Source organism: Mustela erminea, chromosome 11 (assembly GCF_009829155.1).
Source record: "Mustela erminea isolate mMusErm1 chromosome 11, mMusErm1.Pri, whole genome shotgun sequence".
Taxonomy (NCBI): Eukaryota; Metazoa; Chordata; class Mammalia; order Carnivora; family Mustelidae; genus Mustela; species Mustela erminea.
The window spans coordinates 93,174,919-93,193,827 of NC_045624.1; the positions used below are offsets into that span (position 1 = coordinate 93,174,919).

The 18,909-nt window shown below is 56.5% G+C and overlaps 1 protein-coding gene across 10 annotated transcripts in view; it reads right to left on the bottom strand.

Moving 5' to 3' along the window:
• Nucleotides 1-4,938, bottom strand: part of CAMK2B (calcium/calmodulin dependent protein kinase II beta) — a 77,321-nt gene extending 72,383 nt beyond the window's left edge. For 4 of the 10 annotated variants that reach the window (XR_004276948.1, XR_004276947.1, XM_032305411.1 and 1 more), the window contains exon 1: nt 4,683-4,938. Coding sequence is in view for 8 of the 10 variants with exons in the window: in XM_032305411.1 (XP_032161302.1) it covers nt 4,683-4,747 (65 nt within the window). In the remaining 2 variants the exon portion in view is untranslated. The remainder of the gene's footprint in view (nt 1-4,682) is intronic. The other 6 variants (XM_032305409.1, XM_032305408.1, XM_032305407.1 and 3 more) reach the window with 5 other exon arrangements.
• Between the last annotated feature and the right edge of the window lie 13,971 nt (nt 4,939-18,909).

The window sequence follows — 18,909 nt, forward strand, 5'->3', positions numbered from 1 at the left end:
GGCCTTGGCCCCAAATGGAGCTCCTCGGCACCTCCGTCCACCTGTGCCATGAACTGGGAATGGTCACAGTGTGGATCTCAGGGATGGAGCACGCTGATGTAATAAGCACCACTTAACTGCTGGGACCGCTACCAGGAGAGAAAGAGTGCAGGTAGCAAGCGCGAGGTATATTCTTAGCTCCCAGCAAAGTAGGTTATGGTATAAAAATACCACTCAATAGTAACTAAAGGAGCGTCACCTTCATGTGCATCCTGCCGCAGCCTCAGCGTGTGTGACTTCTTCCCCAAACACCCTCCACTAAGGATGGGACTCCAGCTCTGGGGCCAGTTTGCTCACCCCTCCCTCGAATGTGCAGCCCCACGGGCCCCGAAGGGGGCTGCACCCCGCCCGCAGGCGAGCGGGGCGGCTGCCTGCACGTCAGAGGGGCCCAGCGCTAGGGCCAGCCAAAAGCAGGGCAAGGGAGGAGTGGGCCCTGGGCGGATGGGGGGGCGTCTGGGGGAGCAGCCGGGGCAGCAGGCAGTGTTGGCATAAGGCTCTGGGGAGGGAAGCGCTCGCTGGAGGGGGCGAGAGAGCAAACAGCTGACGACTCCTCCCCACAGTCCTCTCTTCCTTCCCTGGCAACCTGGCTTTGCCTCGCTGGGGAGAGACTCAACCATCAATTTGCTCTGAATATCCTGTTTATCTATTAACTTCCTAGCAGGTCATTCACCAGCGGAATAGCCCATGGCCAGTGAGGGCTTGCACCTCAGGACAGGGCCTGCTCCCGTCTGACCGGTGAACACGGGATGCAGTCAAGGACACACCAAGGTCAGCCCTGGGCCTGGCAAAGTTCAGGGGGAGCTGGCAGGGGTGAGGTGCCCAAGGCGCATCCTCCCTGAGCCATGGTTCTGGGTCTGTAAAGTGTGACGGGAGGGCAGCTTCCTGGTCAACTCAAATCAAGTGACCTGCACATCAGAGGTGGCTCCAACGGGGCCACCTTACCCCGGGGGAACGTCCGGAACCCCTGAAACCCGGCCCTCGTGGGAGCTTTCTTCTGGGGACATCGCCCGCGTTTTAAAGGAGAGAGAGGAGCCCCACAAGCGGCCGGCTCGGGAGCCCGACACGAAGACCTCCCTACCCAACCGACTGCCCAGCGGCGGAGGTCTGCCAGCACCGAAGGGCAGCACGCCGGGAGCCACCGCACGCACACAGAGTCACGGCCCCGCCAGCAGCCCCTCCACCCGGGACCAACCCTGCAGAATGCCTTGCGCCTGGGCGCCGAGCTCCCGCGCGACCAGAGAGCGTGGCACCTGGAGCCCCCAGGCCTCCCCGGGGGGGCGCGTGGGCCGCAGCGGCACCACGGGGCCCAGCCCAGCAGCCACGGCATCAAAGTCAGGGCGCGACAGGTGACAGGTGCGCTTGGCCTGCAGCCGCGTGTACGCGCAGTCCCAGCGTTCTGGAAGTGACGAGCCCGGCTGGAGGCTCCTACCCGCTGGCTCCGGGCGCGCCCCTGGGTAGAGGAAGCGGAGAGTCTGGAAGGAACCGGCAAATAGCGGCCGCGGCTGCGGGGGTTCCCCAGCGCATCCTCCGGCTTCGCGGGGACGCGCGGCAAGACCCGGAGCATGAGGTGCGCCGCGCGAAGAGCTGATGACCCCGTCACCGCCAACCCGTCCGCCGCCTCACGAGGTCAAGGCCGCGTGCGTGCGTGCGTGCGAGCGGGCGTGCATGCGTAATGCGCGCGCAGGTGTGTTTGCGCGTGCGCGTATGTATACGCAGTGCGGCGCGTGCGCCGTGAGAACGTCGACGACCTGCTCCCTTAGCAGGTTCCAAGCGTAGCGCGTGGTCCGGGTTCCCCGGAACCGCGGCGCGGGCCGCCCCTGGGGTACCGACCGTCCGCTTGTAATGCTTTTGTAATGTTTGTTCTCACTGAGAACAAACAACCGAAGCCAGAGGATGGAAGAGTCGGAGTTCTAAATGCTCGGCGGAAGGGTTACTCCCGGAGCCGCTCTCCAGGTCTGGAAGCCGTCTGCGGTGAGCGCCGTGGAGAGCGCACGGCTGCCCAGTGCACGTGGGGCCGCGCCTCGCTCCCCTGCTGGGCGCCCGACTGGGAACCTCCCGCTCTGGGTGGCTCCCGACCTGGCACCTGGGCCTTCCTGGCAGGCGTGTCCCACCAGGCCGGAAAGGGCAGAGCCCTGGACAAGAGCCTCTCTCGGCCCTCAGACCCTGCTCCCCAAGAAAGGATTCCAAGCCGGACAGGGAGGGGAGCGGTGGAGGCCGTGTCACGCAGGCAGCTGCGGGCCCATGGCCCGGCCGTTCCCGGGCAGAGAGCTCAGCGTCCTCTGACTGGTGCCAGGGGCTGCAGCTTTAAATAAACTTGGACGCATGCACCTGGGGCCAGGGAAGGGACACCCACTGCCTCGGGCAGGCGCTGTCAACAAGCGGCAAGCGGGCACCATGGCCACCTGGAACCCAGCCCTGAGCAGAGGTGCGGGCCTTCTGCTGCCTGCCCCGCCACAGCTCACCCTGCACTTGCTCGGCCTCCCCTACCCAGAACACCCCAGCAGGGCTGTGAAAGCCCCCCCCCCCCGAGGTCATTCCCTGGACCCACTACCTGGGGGGCTCCGCAAAGGTGTGCTGGGCCTAGCAGAAAGTTTTCTGGATCCAGAGGATGGGCCCCAGGTTCTGGGGTGTGTTCCCTTCCCCTCCCAGGCCCCTGCCCACCGCGAATGTCTCCCCCACTCCCACTCTGGGCCCTAGCTCCACCGCAGGGCAGGCAACCACGTGGCTCCCTTCTAGAAGCTGCTCCCGCTCCTGCTGCCCAGGAGGAATCTGGCCTCTGCTGTGCGGACCCCTCTCAGCCCCTCCCCAGGGCAGCTGAGACCTCCACTCCCCGGTGTGGATGTGGGTGCTAGTGGCCAGGATGAACAGTCGCTGCTGGAACCAGAGGCCCTCAGTTATGGGCCTCCCTATGCCCTACAGGACCCACAGAAGCTCCCAGAAAAGTGTAGGGGTGTCAGCAGAGGCAGCATCAGCTTGAGGGAAGGGGTGCCTGGTTGAGGGTCTGCGTGCTCCTGAGCAAGCACAGAAAGGACAAGAAGGTCCCTAGGAACAGTGACTTCCTCCCATGGCCACCCTCTGCCTAGGAGAACTACCTCCTTCCTCTGAGGACCCCAGTCCACTACCCCTTCCAGCTTCTTGCAGGCTGTGTTCAGGGCCCCAGGGGGACACACAGAGGGTGTGCTGGACCCTCCCCATCCCTCTGCTCAGCTCTCCAGGCCCCCAGCCTCAAAGCCAGGCACCCAAAGAGCACCCACCCAAGGAATGGTAGGGAGTTTCTGGGCCTGCAGGGCACGGCCTTGCCCAGAACCCCAGGCCAGGGGACTCCTCCACTCCGCCCAGCCCAGCTCCCCAGCCCTCAGGCCTGACCCGCATCCTCCCCCACATCAGGGAGAAAGGGGGAATCCGCAGGGCGTCTCAGTCTTCCCAGATCGGGACCCATCTCACCAACACAAGCACTACCACAAACGATTTTTAGAAAAAGAAAAATAAGGCTCGGCGGCTGGATGTGTACGAGGAAACCTCGCCAGCGCCCCCACCACGCCGGAGGGCTGGAGGAGGAGTGAGGACGGCGGGGCTCTGGCCGCGCCAGGATGGAGCCCAGGGATTCAGGAGTTCTGGAGCCCGACCAAGGGATGCCGGGGGCAGCCACCCTGATTCACCCAGGGGTCAGAGAGCAGCCCCTGAGAGACTCGGTGTCCGGGTGCCCCACAAGAGCACGTTGCAGACCAGAGCCCAGGAGCCACCTGTTCCCCAGGGGTGAGGCCCTACCTGACCGGAGCCTTTGAAGCCCCTCCCCATTTCATCTCCCACCCTCTCCCCTCCCCCCTCCCCGCAGGCGCGTCAATAACTCTCCGAAATCCAACCCCCCACACCCCTCCCCCGCCTACTTCGATGACCCTGAAATCAGGAGCCCATTCGGCTCCCCACCTCACCCCCTCATCTCCACCCCTGGGACCTGCCAAGCTTCCTGACCTCAGCCCCTCAGCTCTCCTGACTCGTGTTTCCAGAAGAATCTGGGGAAAAATCCTCCAAAACCCTGATTCCACTAGGGACCCGCAGCAGAGGCTGTTCCCACGCGGCCGGGAGCGCAGCGGGCACCCCCGGCGCGGATGGAGCCACGCGGAGGAGCAGGCGCCTAGCAGGTCCCGCCGCCCCCGCGCCTGGCCGCTGGGGTGGGGGTGGGGACAGCGCGGCCCGCGCCAGGAGCGACCCTCAGGCCAGAACCGCCCCCTCCCCCGCGCTCTAGGCCCCGCGGCCGCCCCCGCGCGCCGCTCCTTTCTGACCTCCCGCCGCCAAATGCGTCACGTCTGCCCGGCGCTCCGGGGACACCTGCTGCCGCCCCCGCGGCGCCGAGCCCCGCGCCCCGAGTCCCGGGAGTCACGGCCTCTGGCCGGGCGGCCGTGCTGAACAGGGCCGGGCAGAGCTGCGCGCGCCGAGGTCCAGCAGCCTGGCCCAGGGCCCGGGGGTCGGGGCCGCGCGGGGCCGTGCGCTTCGGGCCCCGAGCCCGAAGGAGCCGGGGGCGCGCGGGGCCGCAGTGCGCCCGGAACCAGCGTCGCGGAGGGTCTTGGTCTCCGGGGTCCCAGCCCTCCACGCGCGGCGCCCTCCCGGGTCCCCGCCCGGCCCGCACGCGCCGCGGCTCTTACTTGCCAATATCCTCGTAGAGCTGGTACTCGTCGGTGAAGCGGGTGCAGGTCACCGTGGTGGCCATGGCGGCGACAGACGGGCTCGGCGTGCGCTCTGCTGCGCTCGGGCGGCGGCGACTCCGGCTCCCGCTCGCGGGCACGGCGGCGACACGGGCGCGGGCGCGGGCGACACCTCGGCTCGCGGCGCCGGGCGGGGGCCGGGCTGGGCTGCGCCGGGCGGCGAGCGCACGCGAGATCTGCGCGCTCCGTCCCCGCCAAGAGCGCGCCGCACACCTACGCGCGGGGAACGCGGGCGCGGCTGTCGCCGCCGCCGCCGCCGCGCCCGCCGCCCCTGCACGCGCCCTGCGCACCCGCACCGCTCCCGCGCCCTGCACGCGCACCCGCACGACTCCTGCACCCCTACCCTGCACCCGCACACGCGCCCTCGCCCTGCACACGCACCCACACCTCTCCCGCACATGCACACGCACCCGCACCCTACGCTGACACACACACGGGTCACATCACCTGCACCACGCCGGAAAACGCGCCCGCACACGTGTCCTGCACCCAGGTCCTCTACCTGCTTACGCTGTGCCGGGACCCGCACCCGTGCCTGGGCGCGCTCGCACACACCCCCCCCCAGGCACCAAAGCCACCTAAGTCAATTTCTCTGTTCCCTGCTGGAGACCCCTTGGACACTGGAGACTGCGCACAATGAACCCCGCCCCCAGTCCCCTGAATGCCCACCTCACCCCAACAGCAAGAGGACACTCAGGCACACATGGGTGGATGGGGCACCCATGTGTCCCAGAGGACATTCCTCACACCACCAGGAGGAGATGCTGCCGGGATCCTTCTGTCCTGTCTCTAGTACTCCACACACACTGCACAGCCTTGTCCCCCCTGGCAGTTGCCCAGGGGCCTTCCAGACCAGTATACACACTGGGGACAGTGGGTAGCAGGATGAGAGGGTGGGGACGGCCTGTTCCCCATGGTCCCAGGGCCCTCTCCCTGGATCCCTGAAGACTCCGCGCTGGGGTGTCCCGGTGTAGGCGGAAAGGCAGAGAGCCCTTGAGTCAGGGGAACAGGACTGCTCCAGCTCTGGTAAGTCAGGAGTCCAAATGCCCAGCCCTGTGCCCCATTAGGGGGACACGTTCTCTCCTCTCAGGCCTAGTCCACCTGCCTGCCCCTGCTCTGGCCTAGAAGAGGGTCCATCTTGAAAGTGACCCTGGAACAGAGGAGGAGGAGAGAGCAGGAGGGAGGAGCAGGAGAGGCTGGGCTGACCCCATTTCCCACAAAAAAGCCTTCCCCTAGGGCCACACCCAGGCTGCCGTCTAGAACCAGGACTTGAGAGCTGGCAGAGGACTCCCTGGGCTCTGGCACCTACACTCTTCTGAGGGGACAGAGCCGGGGTCTGTCCTGGGCAGGCTCTGAGGACAGAAGTTTCCAGCAGCCAGCTCCTGATTTAGGTCGTGCAGTTGCCCTGATGTGAGCTACTTACTGTACTGTGGGCTCCCAGGCATAGGGTGTGGGCCTGACCTGCGCATCTTGGTCACCTTGGTCTGTGGCTCACCCCAGAAGCCATAGCAAGTGCCTCTTGAGTCAAAGATCAAATGAAAGTACTCTGGGGTGGGGCAGCCAGGGCCTCTCCAACCCCGGGGGCCTTTGGCACCAGGCTGTCAGGCAGGGGAACAGAGCGGGTGGCAACCAGTTCTGGTTCTGGCTGGTTTTGCAGAACCGAAGGGCACCCAGGAGGTGACCAGAGGCTGAGGACTACGCTGGCTTGGAGCAGGGCACCCATGGGGAAGGAGGGTCTGACCTTGACCTCAGTGGTGCCAGGCCAGAGGGGAGACCCCTCTCACGCCTCAAACCAGGACCGAGCATGCCTGGCGCCTGGTAACAGGAAGATGGCCACCCCTCCTGGGGCAGCAGGCGCTGTGGGTGTTCACCCTCACAAGCGCTGCTGGGCCATCCACATCCCTCTGAGAGTCCCTCACAATAGAATACAATTAGCAAAACAAACAAAACGAAATTGCACCCCTCGGCCAGTCCACCTCTCCTGAGGCTGCTGCTAGACCCTGTGTGCTTCCAAGGTCAAACACACTCCTGCCAGGATGAGTCCAGGCCAGGATAAAGTGGCATCAAAATCATGGAGACAGCTGGCATTGATTTGCTTACTTGCATTTTACATGTACTACCTCATTTAATTCTCAACCCCACAAGGCATATACTATTATTCTCCCCATTTCACTAGATGGGACAATGGAGAGACAGAGGTAAAGTCACACCCAAGAGGTGGCTGGGACTCGAACCCCCCTGCCCCAGAGACCCTCCCTTGTCTTGTTTATTTTCACACACACACACACACACACACACACACACACACACACACACTTCCTGCAGCCCTTGTCAAGGACAGAGCAGCATTCTGAGTGGCCTGTGTTGAAGTCCCTCTTTTCTCTGCTTGGGGAGGCTGCCCAAGACCAAGTTTCCCCAAGAAGTCAGGATCACTAAAGGGTTTGATTTAAGGCCCTTGTTCTACTCTTGTCAGGAACTGAGGTTCGCCCAAGTAGCCCCTCCTTTGGGCTGGAATGTTCAAGGTATGATGTAAGACTCAGTGGAAGGCCAGCAGGGCAGGCTGAGCTACTGAGGGGACCCAGACTGCTCCTGCACCCCACTCACAGAACAACCTACTCTCCACCTCCAGACTCAGAGAACTCCTCCCCAGCAGAGTAGAAAGCTGGAAAGGAGAAGGGCTGCCAGCCATGACTCTTTCTGGAGTCCCAGGCCCCAGAAGCCCTGTCATCTGGCTCCGTCCCCCCAACCCTCCTTCAGGAAGGGCCCTCTTCCACCCGCACCCCCACATCATCTCTGCCTCCCACCTTATCCTCTCTAGCTGACTTTCATCAGCAAGGAGGGCTCTCCCTCCCAGGTGGCAGCTGGGGCGGGTGTGGGGAATATCAGTTCTGGGAGGTTATTGTTAGGACAGTCACCATGGCAACAAGCATCACATCTGCAGAGCCAAAAGTGCTGCACGTGGGGCTCATTCTCCCAAGGAAAGACACAGCCTTTCCTGTCCCCCTCACCTCCAAGAACGGATGTCAGTGCCACCACCTTTCCCAGACCCAGCCATCTGCCTGGAGGAGCAGGCTGTGGTTCCCCAAAACAGGAAGACCCTAATCCATCAGTCTCCAATCACCTGGCCCTTGACATGGCAGCAAGACATCAAGGCAGGTACGTGGAGAGATGACAATAGTGGTGTTGGTAATGATGATGGTGATGATGATGAAGGTGATGATGGTGATGGTGATGATGATAATGTTGGTGATGATGATGGTGATGATGATAGGCATGATGAATGTGGTGATGGTGATACTGATGGTGGTGTTATTGATGATGATGGTAATGATAGTGATGATGGTGATGATGATGAAGGTGATGAGGGTGATCATGATGGTGATGATGGTGATAGTGGTGATAGTGATGATGGTGATGAGGATGATTATGATGGTGATGAGGGTGATGGTGGTGATGGTGATGACGGTGATTATGATGGTGATGAGGGTGATGATGATGATGGTGATAATCGTGATAGTGATGATGGTGATGAGGAAGATTATGATGGTGATGAGGGTGATGGTGGTGATGGTGATAGTGGTGATAGTGATGATGGTGATGATGATTATGATGGTGAGGAGGTGATGTGATGATGGTGATGAGGGTGATAGTGGTGATAGTGGTGATGGTGATGTTGATTATGATGATGATGGTGATGGTGATGATGGTGATAGTGGTGATAGTGATGATGGTGATGATGATGATGGTGATGAGGTGATGTGATGATGGTGATGAGGGTTATAGTGGTGATGGTGGTGATGGTGGTGATGTGTGATGAGGGAGATGGTGATGAGGGTGATTATGATGATGGTGATAGTGGTGATGGTGATGGTAATGATGAGAGCCATAGCTACAATTCACAGTGTACCCACTACATGCTGGAAACTTCTAAAGTTTCTACACCCACCACTTCATATAAACCTCATAGCAACCGGGCAAGATACGGGTTATTTTTATCCTCCTTTTACAAGTGAGGAAACTGAGGCACCAAAGGATTCTGTAAAGCCAATATTGCCATTCAGATCCACATGTCTTTATAGCCAGTGCTTTAACCACTGTGCTCTGCTCGTGGGTGACCAATGGCCTTGTTGGTGTGGCCACCATGTAGCACCTCTGTGCCCAGCACTGCCCTGGCATTGGGTCACACCGGGGACAGAGGTGGACAGAGTTGCTGCCTTTGCAGGGCTTATGCCCAAGACCAGCAAGACACAAACCAGAAGCCATCGAGCAGTCATCTTTGTTCTACATAGATTTAAAACGAAGTGATTGGCTCGATTCTGATAGGGCAGCAACTTCAGAGTGGGTGCTGCGGGGGGGTGCTCTCTGAGGAGGTGACATTTCAGCTCAGATCTGAGTGACAGAGAAGGGATGAGGGGAAAGAGCACTGCAGGCAGAAGCAGCAGCTGAGCAAAGGCCCTGTGGCTGGAACCAGGAATGAAGAAGGTGAAGGAGAGGGCTGCGAAGGTAACCCACGTCCCGCCATTTGTCCGTCTGCACGTTCTGCTCAGCACCTGAGCTCTGCGAGGGAGTGTGAGCTGTCTGAGCGACTGACAAACAAGGAAACAAAGCTACCCAGCAAGCCGGCAGTGCCCGTGGGCCTGTGCAAATATCCTGCCCAAGGCCAGGAGAGCACAGAGCCTGCAGAGCTCCTTCTATCTCAAGAGGCAGCCGCGCACAAGGTGCATGGCACTGCAGGTCCAAGAGGGGCTCGCTCTCTGGCCAGAGGGCATCCCTCCGCCAGACACCTGTGGGGGCTCCTGCTGAGCCCACTCCCAGGCCCGGGACTGGCCCGGCTCCTGCCACTCCCCAGCACCCCACCCAGGCCTCTGGTTGGCCCCCAGCAAGTGGCCCTTCCTGTCCAACTTTCTTCTGGTGGGTGGCATTGCCAGCCTCCTGGAAATTCAGGCCCCGGGACCCAGAAGGTCCGGCATGCTCCCTGCTCAGCGCCCTGACCCAGCATCCGGCTTGCACAATTATCCCCCACAAGCAGAGCCACTCAGGCCAACAGGGGCAGGCAGGATGGCACTGGTGCCCCCGATGGCCAGAAGGGGCCAGGGAGTCACCCCCCAGCTACTGTTTTCCTCACCATGAACACCAGGACTTGTTGTGGGAACAGTCTCCAGGCATGAATGAGGCCCCTGTGCCCACCTGCTCACCATCCCCCCTCAAGCTCTGTGGGCATAGGCCACGGGCCTGGGGGTCCCAGTACCAACACAGATGCCCCGTGCTGATCAGACACACATATGCTGCCCTCTCATCAAACAGGCAGGGTGGCACAGCGGGCTGGGCTCTGACCCTGACCTGAGTTAGGAGACCCCCCGTTGTCAGGTTCGACTCTTGTGGACAGACCTAAAACACGGTAAGGAAAAGTGCATCAATATGGGACGCCACTCTGGGGAACCCCTCGCTTGTGTCTTAGAAAACTAAACAAATACCTTCCCTGAGACCCACTAATTCCTCTCTTAAGAATTTACCTGAAAGAAGTAAAAACATATATCCAAAAAAAAAAGGAATTTGTATAAAAACAATCACATAGCTCCACGCGGAAGTCAGGAACATCTGTTGCGGTTCAACAGATCGGCGTGTGGACATGAGAGAGGGGCTCCCGGCTTACCCCACAGCGTGGGTGAGCCTTCGAAGGATGCAGACACAAAGACCACAAGCTGCAGGCTCCCACTGCCACAGAATTCCATGACAAACCATGGCTGCTGATACGGGAGCAGTGGCCGCGCCCACCAGGGGCTTAGGCTGTGCAGGGATTGACTCCCCCATAAGGGAGGAAATGTGCTGTGTTTCTGAGGTGGACACGTTTGTCAAATTCCCAGCGCACCCCGCAGGCACAATGGGTGCTCTTCCACCCCACACGCGCCGGTGTTGGAGACCCCTGCCCGCAGTCTCGTCGGGGGAGGCTCTGAGCTTGGCCCGGCATCAGGAGACAAAGGCAATCTCACAAAACCCTACAAAAGCAGGCATTGGTGACAACCGTGCAGTAAAATAAAAAATAAATAGCCAAAGGAACCCACTCAACAGGAAATTTAAATTTCCAACTTTGGAAGCTCTCCATATGTAGCTTAGGAACGGACCGGAGTGAGACCACCAGGATCATGCGCGGTGGGGACGCAGCCACGCCCGGCTCAGGGCGACAAGCCAGCTCCACTTAGCAGCAAACAAGCACAACTGAAAACACACGAAGGTTTACAGCTGAAGAAACTGGGAACATATAACAAAAGGACCCCAAAAAAGCTAAAGGGAGGAGTTTCATAAAACCAAACAGAAATTAGTGAAATGAAAAATAACAAATAGCACAACCAATCAGTGAGACAAAAGCTAGATCTTTGGAGAAAAAAGTTTTATTTTTTTTTTAAGATTTCTTCTTCTTCTTTTTTTTTTAATTCATTTCCACCTGCAACGTGGGGCTTGAACTCATGACCCTGAGATTAAGAGTTGCACACTCCTCCGAATGAGCCGGCCAGGCGCCCCTTAAAAGAGATGTTTCTAGCAGTAAAACAGACAGATCTTTGACAAGTCGGGTCAGACCCAAAAGGTCTGAAAAGGGCAATAAAAGCAAAACAAAGAGATCAAGATTATAAAAGAACAGTATGCACAGCATTTTCCCAATAAATGGGGAAAATACAGTGGAAATGGACATTTTTCTAGGAAAATATAAGTACTCATATCGACTCAAAAAAAGTAAAATACCATAGAAGAATGTAGAAGCTTTGAAGTTTGCACAACGAGAACGTTTTCACGTGTTACATCTGTGGGAAGGGGAGAGTGTGGATGAGGGAGTGTGGGCCGTGACCTTCTCCTGAACGGACGAGTCAGCACACACTAGGAGCTTCTCCCTCCCTGTTGATTCAGGGTCACATACTACGATGAATCTGCACTCTGGCCCCACCCCACCCCACCCCCCGGTCCAGCAGAGTGAGGGGTCCGCACGGCCAGGACGGACAGCCGGGCCAGGAAGCAAGCTGGGTCTTGTCAGCTGCGTGCGCTCACTGAGTCCTGGGCGCTGGGGCTCAAGTTATTCAGGGTTTCAGAGGAAAGAAGGATTTGTAATAAAGACATGAACAGAGGTGCTATTTATAACCAAGAAAACTGGAATCAACCCAAATCGCCCCCACAGGGACCGGCCTGGCAGATCCACAGAGGAGGGGAAGGAGATGCTGGCCACGTGACGCGTGGGGAGGGGGAGCTCAGTGGCGACAGGAGCTCCATGCGTGGGGGGAGCCAAATATAATGCAGTTTGCACACAGCGACCATAATTACGGGACACTGCGGGCTCGCACTGACTTACAGGTGTCAGGCCAAGGCTGAGCGGAAAACAGCCAGAGCAGCCCCAGGGGCAGCCCTTGGCCCACAGGGACCTTGTCCCCTCATCGCTTGGCCAACATGGACACGGAGCTCTGACGCAGAGTCAGGGGGTATGGGAGGCCGGTGGTCTGCCCTGGGCACCCCCAGCAGGGCCAGTGGGCAGGCCAGCAAGCCGTTCGCGCAGAGTGCCATCGGCCAGGGCTCCAAACGATGGAAACAGACTTAAAGATCTTGAGCCTTGGCCCAGGGAGGCAACGGCCACCTCTGAGCTCCCTGCCACCTCCACTGGCAATGGGGGTGGCGGGTCCGCAGGAGCAGGAGGGGAGGTAAGACTTGAAGCTCCCCTGAGGAGTCCTCCCCCAATACACATCCTGCTGGAACTGCCCCTCCTCTGAGGTGCTCCCCACGCTCGGAGTTCCAGCTCTGCCCATCTCCCCACAGGTACTCCCAGCTTCTGGACCCACGTCCTTCCAAGGGCCCTGAGGGCAGTGGTGGTGAAGGGGTGGCAGGAGGACCCCCGCCAAGGTGTCTCGGCCTCTGCTAGCTGCTGCCTGCAGTCAGCCTCCCCGTGGGTTTGTCGGACGCTTCCCACATGGACACGGCCCTCCTGTCCCAGTCCCCAGGCCCTGCCCCAGCTGCACCCCCCCAACCCACAGGTCCCACACAGCACTGCTGCAAAAGGAGGGACTCCCTGGAGGGTAGGACCTGAGCCAGGGGTGACCATCCTATGGGCCACCCCACCTGCCGTCACCCGCAAGCCAGCGGCCGTCGGAACACCCTGACTCCTGGGCCTGGTGGGCCTGGTCAGCCCCAGCCCCCACCACTCAGGCCCCCATCAGAGTACCTGTAGCCAGGGCTCTCTGCCAGGCCGTTGACCTCTGCGGGACCCAGGGCCTCCTGCAGGACCCAGGGCCTCCTGAACGCTCCCCCCCCCTTCCCTAACCCTCCCCTGCCTGAGAGAAACCGACAGGCGGAGGTCCCAGCCTGGAAACTGCACATACTACCCACTTCACGGTGTTGATATTAAGACTAATAACGGGGAGGGGGGCTAGAAGGATTCATCTGGAAGGGCACTTTGGAAGCAGGCCTTGGGGGCCATGCAGGTGAGCAGTGAGTGTGGGGTCCTGCTCTGCGCAGCGGGGTGGTGAGAGCAGTGAAGACGGGAACCAAAGGGACAGACAGGACCATCAGCAGGGGGCAGGAGCTACAGCAGTGAGTGCTACCAGGAGGAGAGAAAAGAGGGGGGCTCTCGGGGAAGCTGGAGTGCAGGGGAGGCCGCAGGAGGGCTGACTGGAACCACAGGAAGCTGCAAATGGAGGATGAAAGAAGCAGCAAGGACATGCACTGGGAGCCCAGGCAGAGGCGTCTCCGGCGGTGGGGCCGTTGCTGGCGTGCAGTGGGGTGCTGGGGTGCAGCACTTAGGGACAGGGGGTGGACATGGAGCACTCCCCCTCGGACACAAAGCAGACGCGTGCCTTTGGCTTACAGACATGGATTCCTGGGCAGCAGACCACCCTCTGACAGGAGGGAACCTCCACCTGGACAGAATGCAGGAGACACCCGCTCTCAGACACGAATGCCAGACGATGCCAGACTGGGGCCCTGAGGTGGGGGGTACAACTTACAAAGGCTTGGCTGCCACCTGGGGGCAGTCCCTGACGGTGGCTCGGAGCGCTGGAGGTCAGAGGTCACGTGAATGGACGAGGGGCCTCGGCAGCAGTTGAAATGTGAGAGACAGGGCGCCTGGGTGGCTCAGTGGGTTAAGCCGCTGCCTTCGGCTCAGGTCATGATCTCAGGGTCCTGGGATCGAGTCCCGCATCGGGCTCTCTGCTCAGCAGGGAGCCTGCTTCCCTCTCTCTCTCTCTACCTGCCTCTCCGACTACTTGTGATTTCTCTCTGTCAAATAAATAAATAAAAAAAACTTTTAAAAAAAAAAAAAAAAAAAAGAAATGTGAGGGACAGGACGCCAAAGAAGGGGTGGCTGTGGGTAGGGACCCGCGGGTCCTCGGCTGCCCACACACGGGGCAGGTCTGGGTTGTGCCCCATTACAGGGCCCAGGGAGCACCTCAGATTTTCCAGGACCTGTGCTAACAAAGCACAAAGCCAAGTTCAAGGTCTGAGCAAGAGTCAACATTCTTCAGAGGAAGTTAACAGAACCTTGAACTTCACATCTTAGCCACCCCAACCATCCACTGTTCAATTAAAAACAAAAACAAAAACAAAAACAAAAACACCACTTAGGAATACAAAGATAGAGGAAGATGGGAGCCCCAGGCAAGAAAAAAGTCGTCTAGAGAAACTGAGACATTAACCCAAGATGACCCAGATGTTGGACTTCGCTGAATTTAAGGTCACTGTTACAGACACATTCGAAGACTGGAGAAGCTGTAGCCTTAGTGAATGGACAGGAGTCTCAGCAACCACACAGATAGAGTGGGAATGACGCAACCTGCACTGGGACCAGCACACAGCCTGACCTTGAAAAACAAGGTCACCCGGTCCCTTGCATGGGACCCTGGAGTCTCCAGACCAAGTGTGAAATTGAGGCAGAATAAATGTTTGAAGACATCATGTCCAGAAAACATCCCCAATTTAATGGAAAATATGAATTTACGTTTCCAATAACTCCACAAGCCCCAGTGAGGATAAATATAAAAGAACAACAGTCACACAAAGTTCCGAAAACCAGAGAAGATCCTGGAGGCCGCCAGAGAGTACAGACGCATCGCTCCCAGGGGAGCCGTAGCAATCAGAACTGACTTCCCACCAGAAGCCGCCAGGGCCAGGTGGCGATGACATGGCATCTTCCCAGTGCCCCCCAAGTCCTCATCCAGTAAAAACGTCCCCCGTAAGCAAGGCTGACATAAAGGAAACTAAGAGAAAGGCACAGACCCAGCAGTGCGGTCCACACTGTGGACGGCCCTGGCTCGAGGTACACCTGTAGGAAGGAACTCCACTGGGAGCAGGACAGATGGACGTCACCACCACTGACCAGGCGGAAACACAGGGGACGTGAAACAGGACTCATTCATTAGGCAGCTGAGCTCCACCCCTCAAAGCCCGTGAGGCCCACGAGGCCGGGACAGCTGCTGACTCACAGGACAGCCGCTGGCAGCGCAGGGTACTGGGCTGCATGCTGAGCGGGTCAAGGTCACAGTGAAGGCAACAGAGATCCTGGTGTGGGGTCTGCGGAGCCAACGGTGAGAACAGAGCCAGATTTGTTCCCGATTTCGGCACTTGTACTGTGTTTATAAGGGAAGGGACCCTTGGCCCGCACGAGGGCATGAGAGAATAATGGGGCATTGTGCCCCAGCCCATCAGTCAGACGAGTCAGAGAAATGCTCACCAATAGAGACAAAGATTTGTAGGGCAAATGTGGGGAGATGTTGACAATTGGTGGGATTGTGGGAAGAACATATGAAAGCTCGTCTGCATTTGCAGCTTTTCTATATATTTGAGATTATTTCAAAAAGAAGACAGCAGCTTCCTTGGGGCAAGAAGGAAGAAGAGAAAGCAAAAGAATGGATAGGGGCCAAAGAAGGGGAAGTATTTTTGCTGAGGTCGAAGTCCCCACAGACGAGGGCACAAGTCACTGACCCTCCTCCTGCTGGTCTGGTCTGGCCGAGCTAAACCGTTGGAACTGCATTTTCCCTTCTCAAAGTTATGCTGTGATATGCAAACATGTTTCTGCGTCTAGGAGCAGCAGCATTTTTGTTGGTGTAAAGTGTCCGATCGTGTGACTATGCTCATCCGTCCGTGCTGCTGGGAACATCGTGGCTCATGGCTTAGGGAGCACACGTGTGCAAACACCTGGGAGTGGGATGTCAGGGTCACTGGGCACAAGTCTGCTCCCCTTTCAGGGACCCAGCAGAAAGTTTCCCAAGCAGCAGCATGGGGCTATGTTCCCACAACACAGTGTGGGTGTCCCAGCTGCCCCACCGCCTGACCCATGAGCCCTGGCACTGCGCCAGGTTGGGACATCCAGCCAAGTATATGTCCCATGATAGTCTCAGCTTCCATTTCCCTGATAACTCAAGGGTGAGCACCTTCTCACGGCTTTGGACCATTTGAGCCTTTTTGTGAAGTTACTACCGGCTGTTTCTCTCTCTCTCTCTCTCTCTCTTTTTTTTTTTTTTTTCTTATTTGTAAGTGGGCTCCACGCCAGCTTGAGGCCCTGAGATCAAGACCTGAACTGAGATCAAGAGTTGAACATTCACCTAATGGGCCACCCAGGCACCCATTTCCCTTTTTCTTATTGATGGGTACAAGTTATTTCTATAGTGTGGCTCAGAGACCTTTGTCTGATGTGTTTACTGCAAATGGTTCTCCCAGCTCTGTGGTTGGCCCTTTCACCAGTTTGCACACAATCGGTCGTCTTTTGACATACATCAGTTCTTCATCTCAACATGATCAAATTCACAAATGCTTTCTTCACTGGCACTGTGCTTGTATATTCTCTCTACGGACCTACTGTCTGCCCTCTAGGTCATAAAGATGCTCTCTTATGTGTTTTCCCTACCTTTTTGTTGTTTGTGCCCCCTTTTGACTTCTAAGACTGTTAGGAACGAGATGTGTGCCCGCATGTGTGTGTGCGTGGGTATGCACACACAAGTGTAGTAAGATTGGGCCTCAAGAATTGTTCCCCACATATGTACTCCTAATTTTGCAAAAAACACTTCTTCCCCCAATTATAATCAAGTGTCAACTTTGGCCATGTCTGGGTTCCATTCCAATGGTCTATTGTCTCTCCTTGACCGAGGACCAGTGCCACCTCGTGAATCACTGTGGCTTTGCTGGGTGATGCCTGCCAGCCAAAGGCCTTCAACTAAGCTGCTCTTATTCTTCCTCATCCTCCAGTTCATCTTACTTGTTCTTTGTCCCTTGCAATATCAGGTAGCTTCCAGAATCAGCTTGTCATGTAGACACATACACACACACACACACACACACACCAGTATTCTGGGGAAGTAGTATGCACTAAATCAGCTTAGGTCATACAGAATTGAAATTATTTCCGTTCTGAGTCTTCCAATCCATAAGCATGGCATGTACCCTTCCATTATTTAGGTGAACTGCACTTTACCTCAGTAAAGTTCCTAATTTCCTGTGTAGACCTTCTGCATGTCTTTGTTAGATTTATTACTCGATATGTGATGGTTTGAAAATAGTATGGTAAATAATTCCTCTTCAGTTTTTTTTACTTAAGTAAACTCCACACCAAACATGGGGCTTGAACTCATGACCCCAAGATCAAGAGCTACACACTCTTACCAACCAAGCCAGATCGGCACCCCATTATTATAAATAATTCTTAGCATATTTATAATTGTTGCTGGTACGTGTAAAACATTTTTCTCAAAAGACTGACATTATAGTCAGAGGCCTTGCTAATTTCACATGTTCTAGTAAATTGCCTAAAATTTTAGGGGATATTCCAAGTACATGTAAGTACTTGCATGTACTTACACCTGCAAGTAATGGCGATTTTATTTCTTCCTTCCTAGACTTTTACCTCTTTACTGAGGTAAAGTGCAGTTCACCTAAATAATGGAAGGGTACATGCCATGCTTATGGATCAGAAGACTCAGAACGGAAATAATTTCAATTCTGTATGACCTAAGCTGATTTAGTGCATACTACTTCCCCAGAATACTGGTGTGTGTGTGTGTGTGTATGTGTCTACATGACAAGCTGATTCTGGAAGCTACCTGATATTGCAAGGGACAAAGAACAAGTAAGATGAACTGGAGGATGAGGAAGAATAAGAGCAGCTTAGTTGAAGGCCTTTGGCTGGCAGGCATCACCCAGCAAAGCCACAGTGATTCACATTTTCTTTTGTGCTGGCTACACTCCCTAAAACAATGTTGAGTAGTCATGGTGAGAATCTCACTGTGATTCTCAGGGGGAACGTTTTCAGAATTTCACGAGACATACACGGAAGGAGCCATGGTACATGTGGCTCATGTGTCCTTCTATTTAATATGCCCCTTGTAGCAAAGCACAGTGTACTGTTCAGTTTTGTTACAATTCACTGGAAGAAATTAGTCCACTTACATTTAGTGTGGTTTCTCATACATGTGAACTTACACCCACCATGCGAGTGCTTGTTTTCTGTTTATCTCACCTGTGTTATATGATTTTAATCCTCTTTCCTGTCTCTTCTTGGATTATTTATTATCCCATCCCCCCATCTAGTAGCCTAATAGCTATCCACCCCTTTGCTATTATTTCACTATTTACTACACACTCTCCTACTGCTCACTCAGTGGTAGAATAGAACATGCCCCCTTTATTTACTAGGGTCTGCCACAAGCCAGCATGCTTTTTTTTTTTTTTAAAGATTTTATTTATTTATTTGACAGAGAGAGACACAGCAAGAGAGGGAGCACAAGCAGGGAGAGTGAGAGAGGGAGAAGCCGGCTTCCTACTGAGCAGGGAGCCCAATGCTGGACTTGATTCCAGGACCCTGGGATCATGATCTGAGCCAAAGGCAGCCGCTCAACAGACTGAGCCACCCAGGCGCCCCTGGCATACTTTTTTTTTAACCTCATCCCAGGCCCTATAACATTCTATTTGCTGCATTTCCATCCTCCTCACTTCTGTTGTTGTTACTGTCACACGTTTTATTTTTTACATATTTTCCACCACAGGCAGAATTGTTATTGTTATGGAGTCAATATTCATCTCTGTTAACCCTTTCTGTCCGTTGCTCTTTATTCACTCCTGAACTTCTGCCTCCACTTTTGAAGAATATTTTTGCTGCAGAATTCTATAGAATTCTACGTTGTCAGGGCTTTCCGCCTGTCCTTGAAGA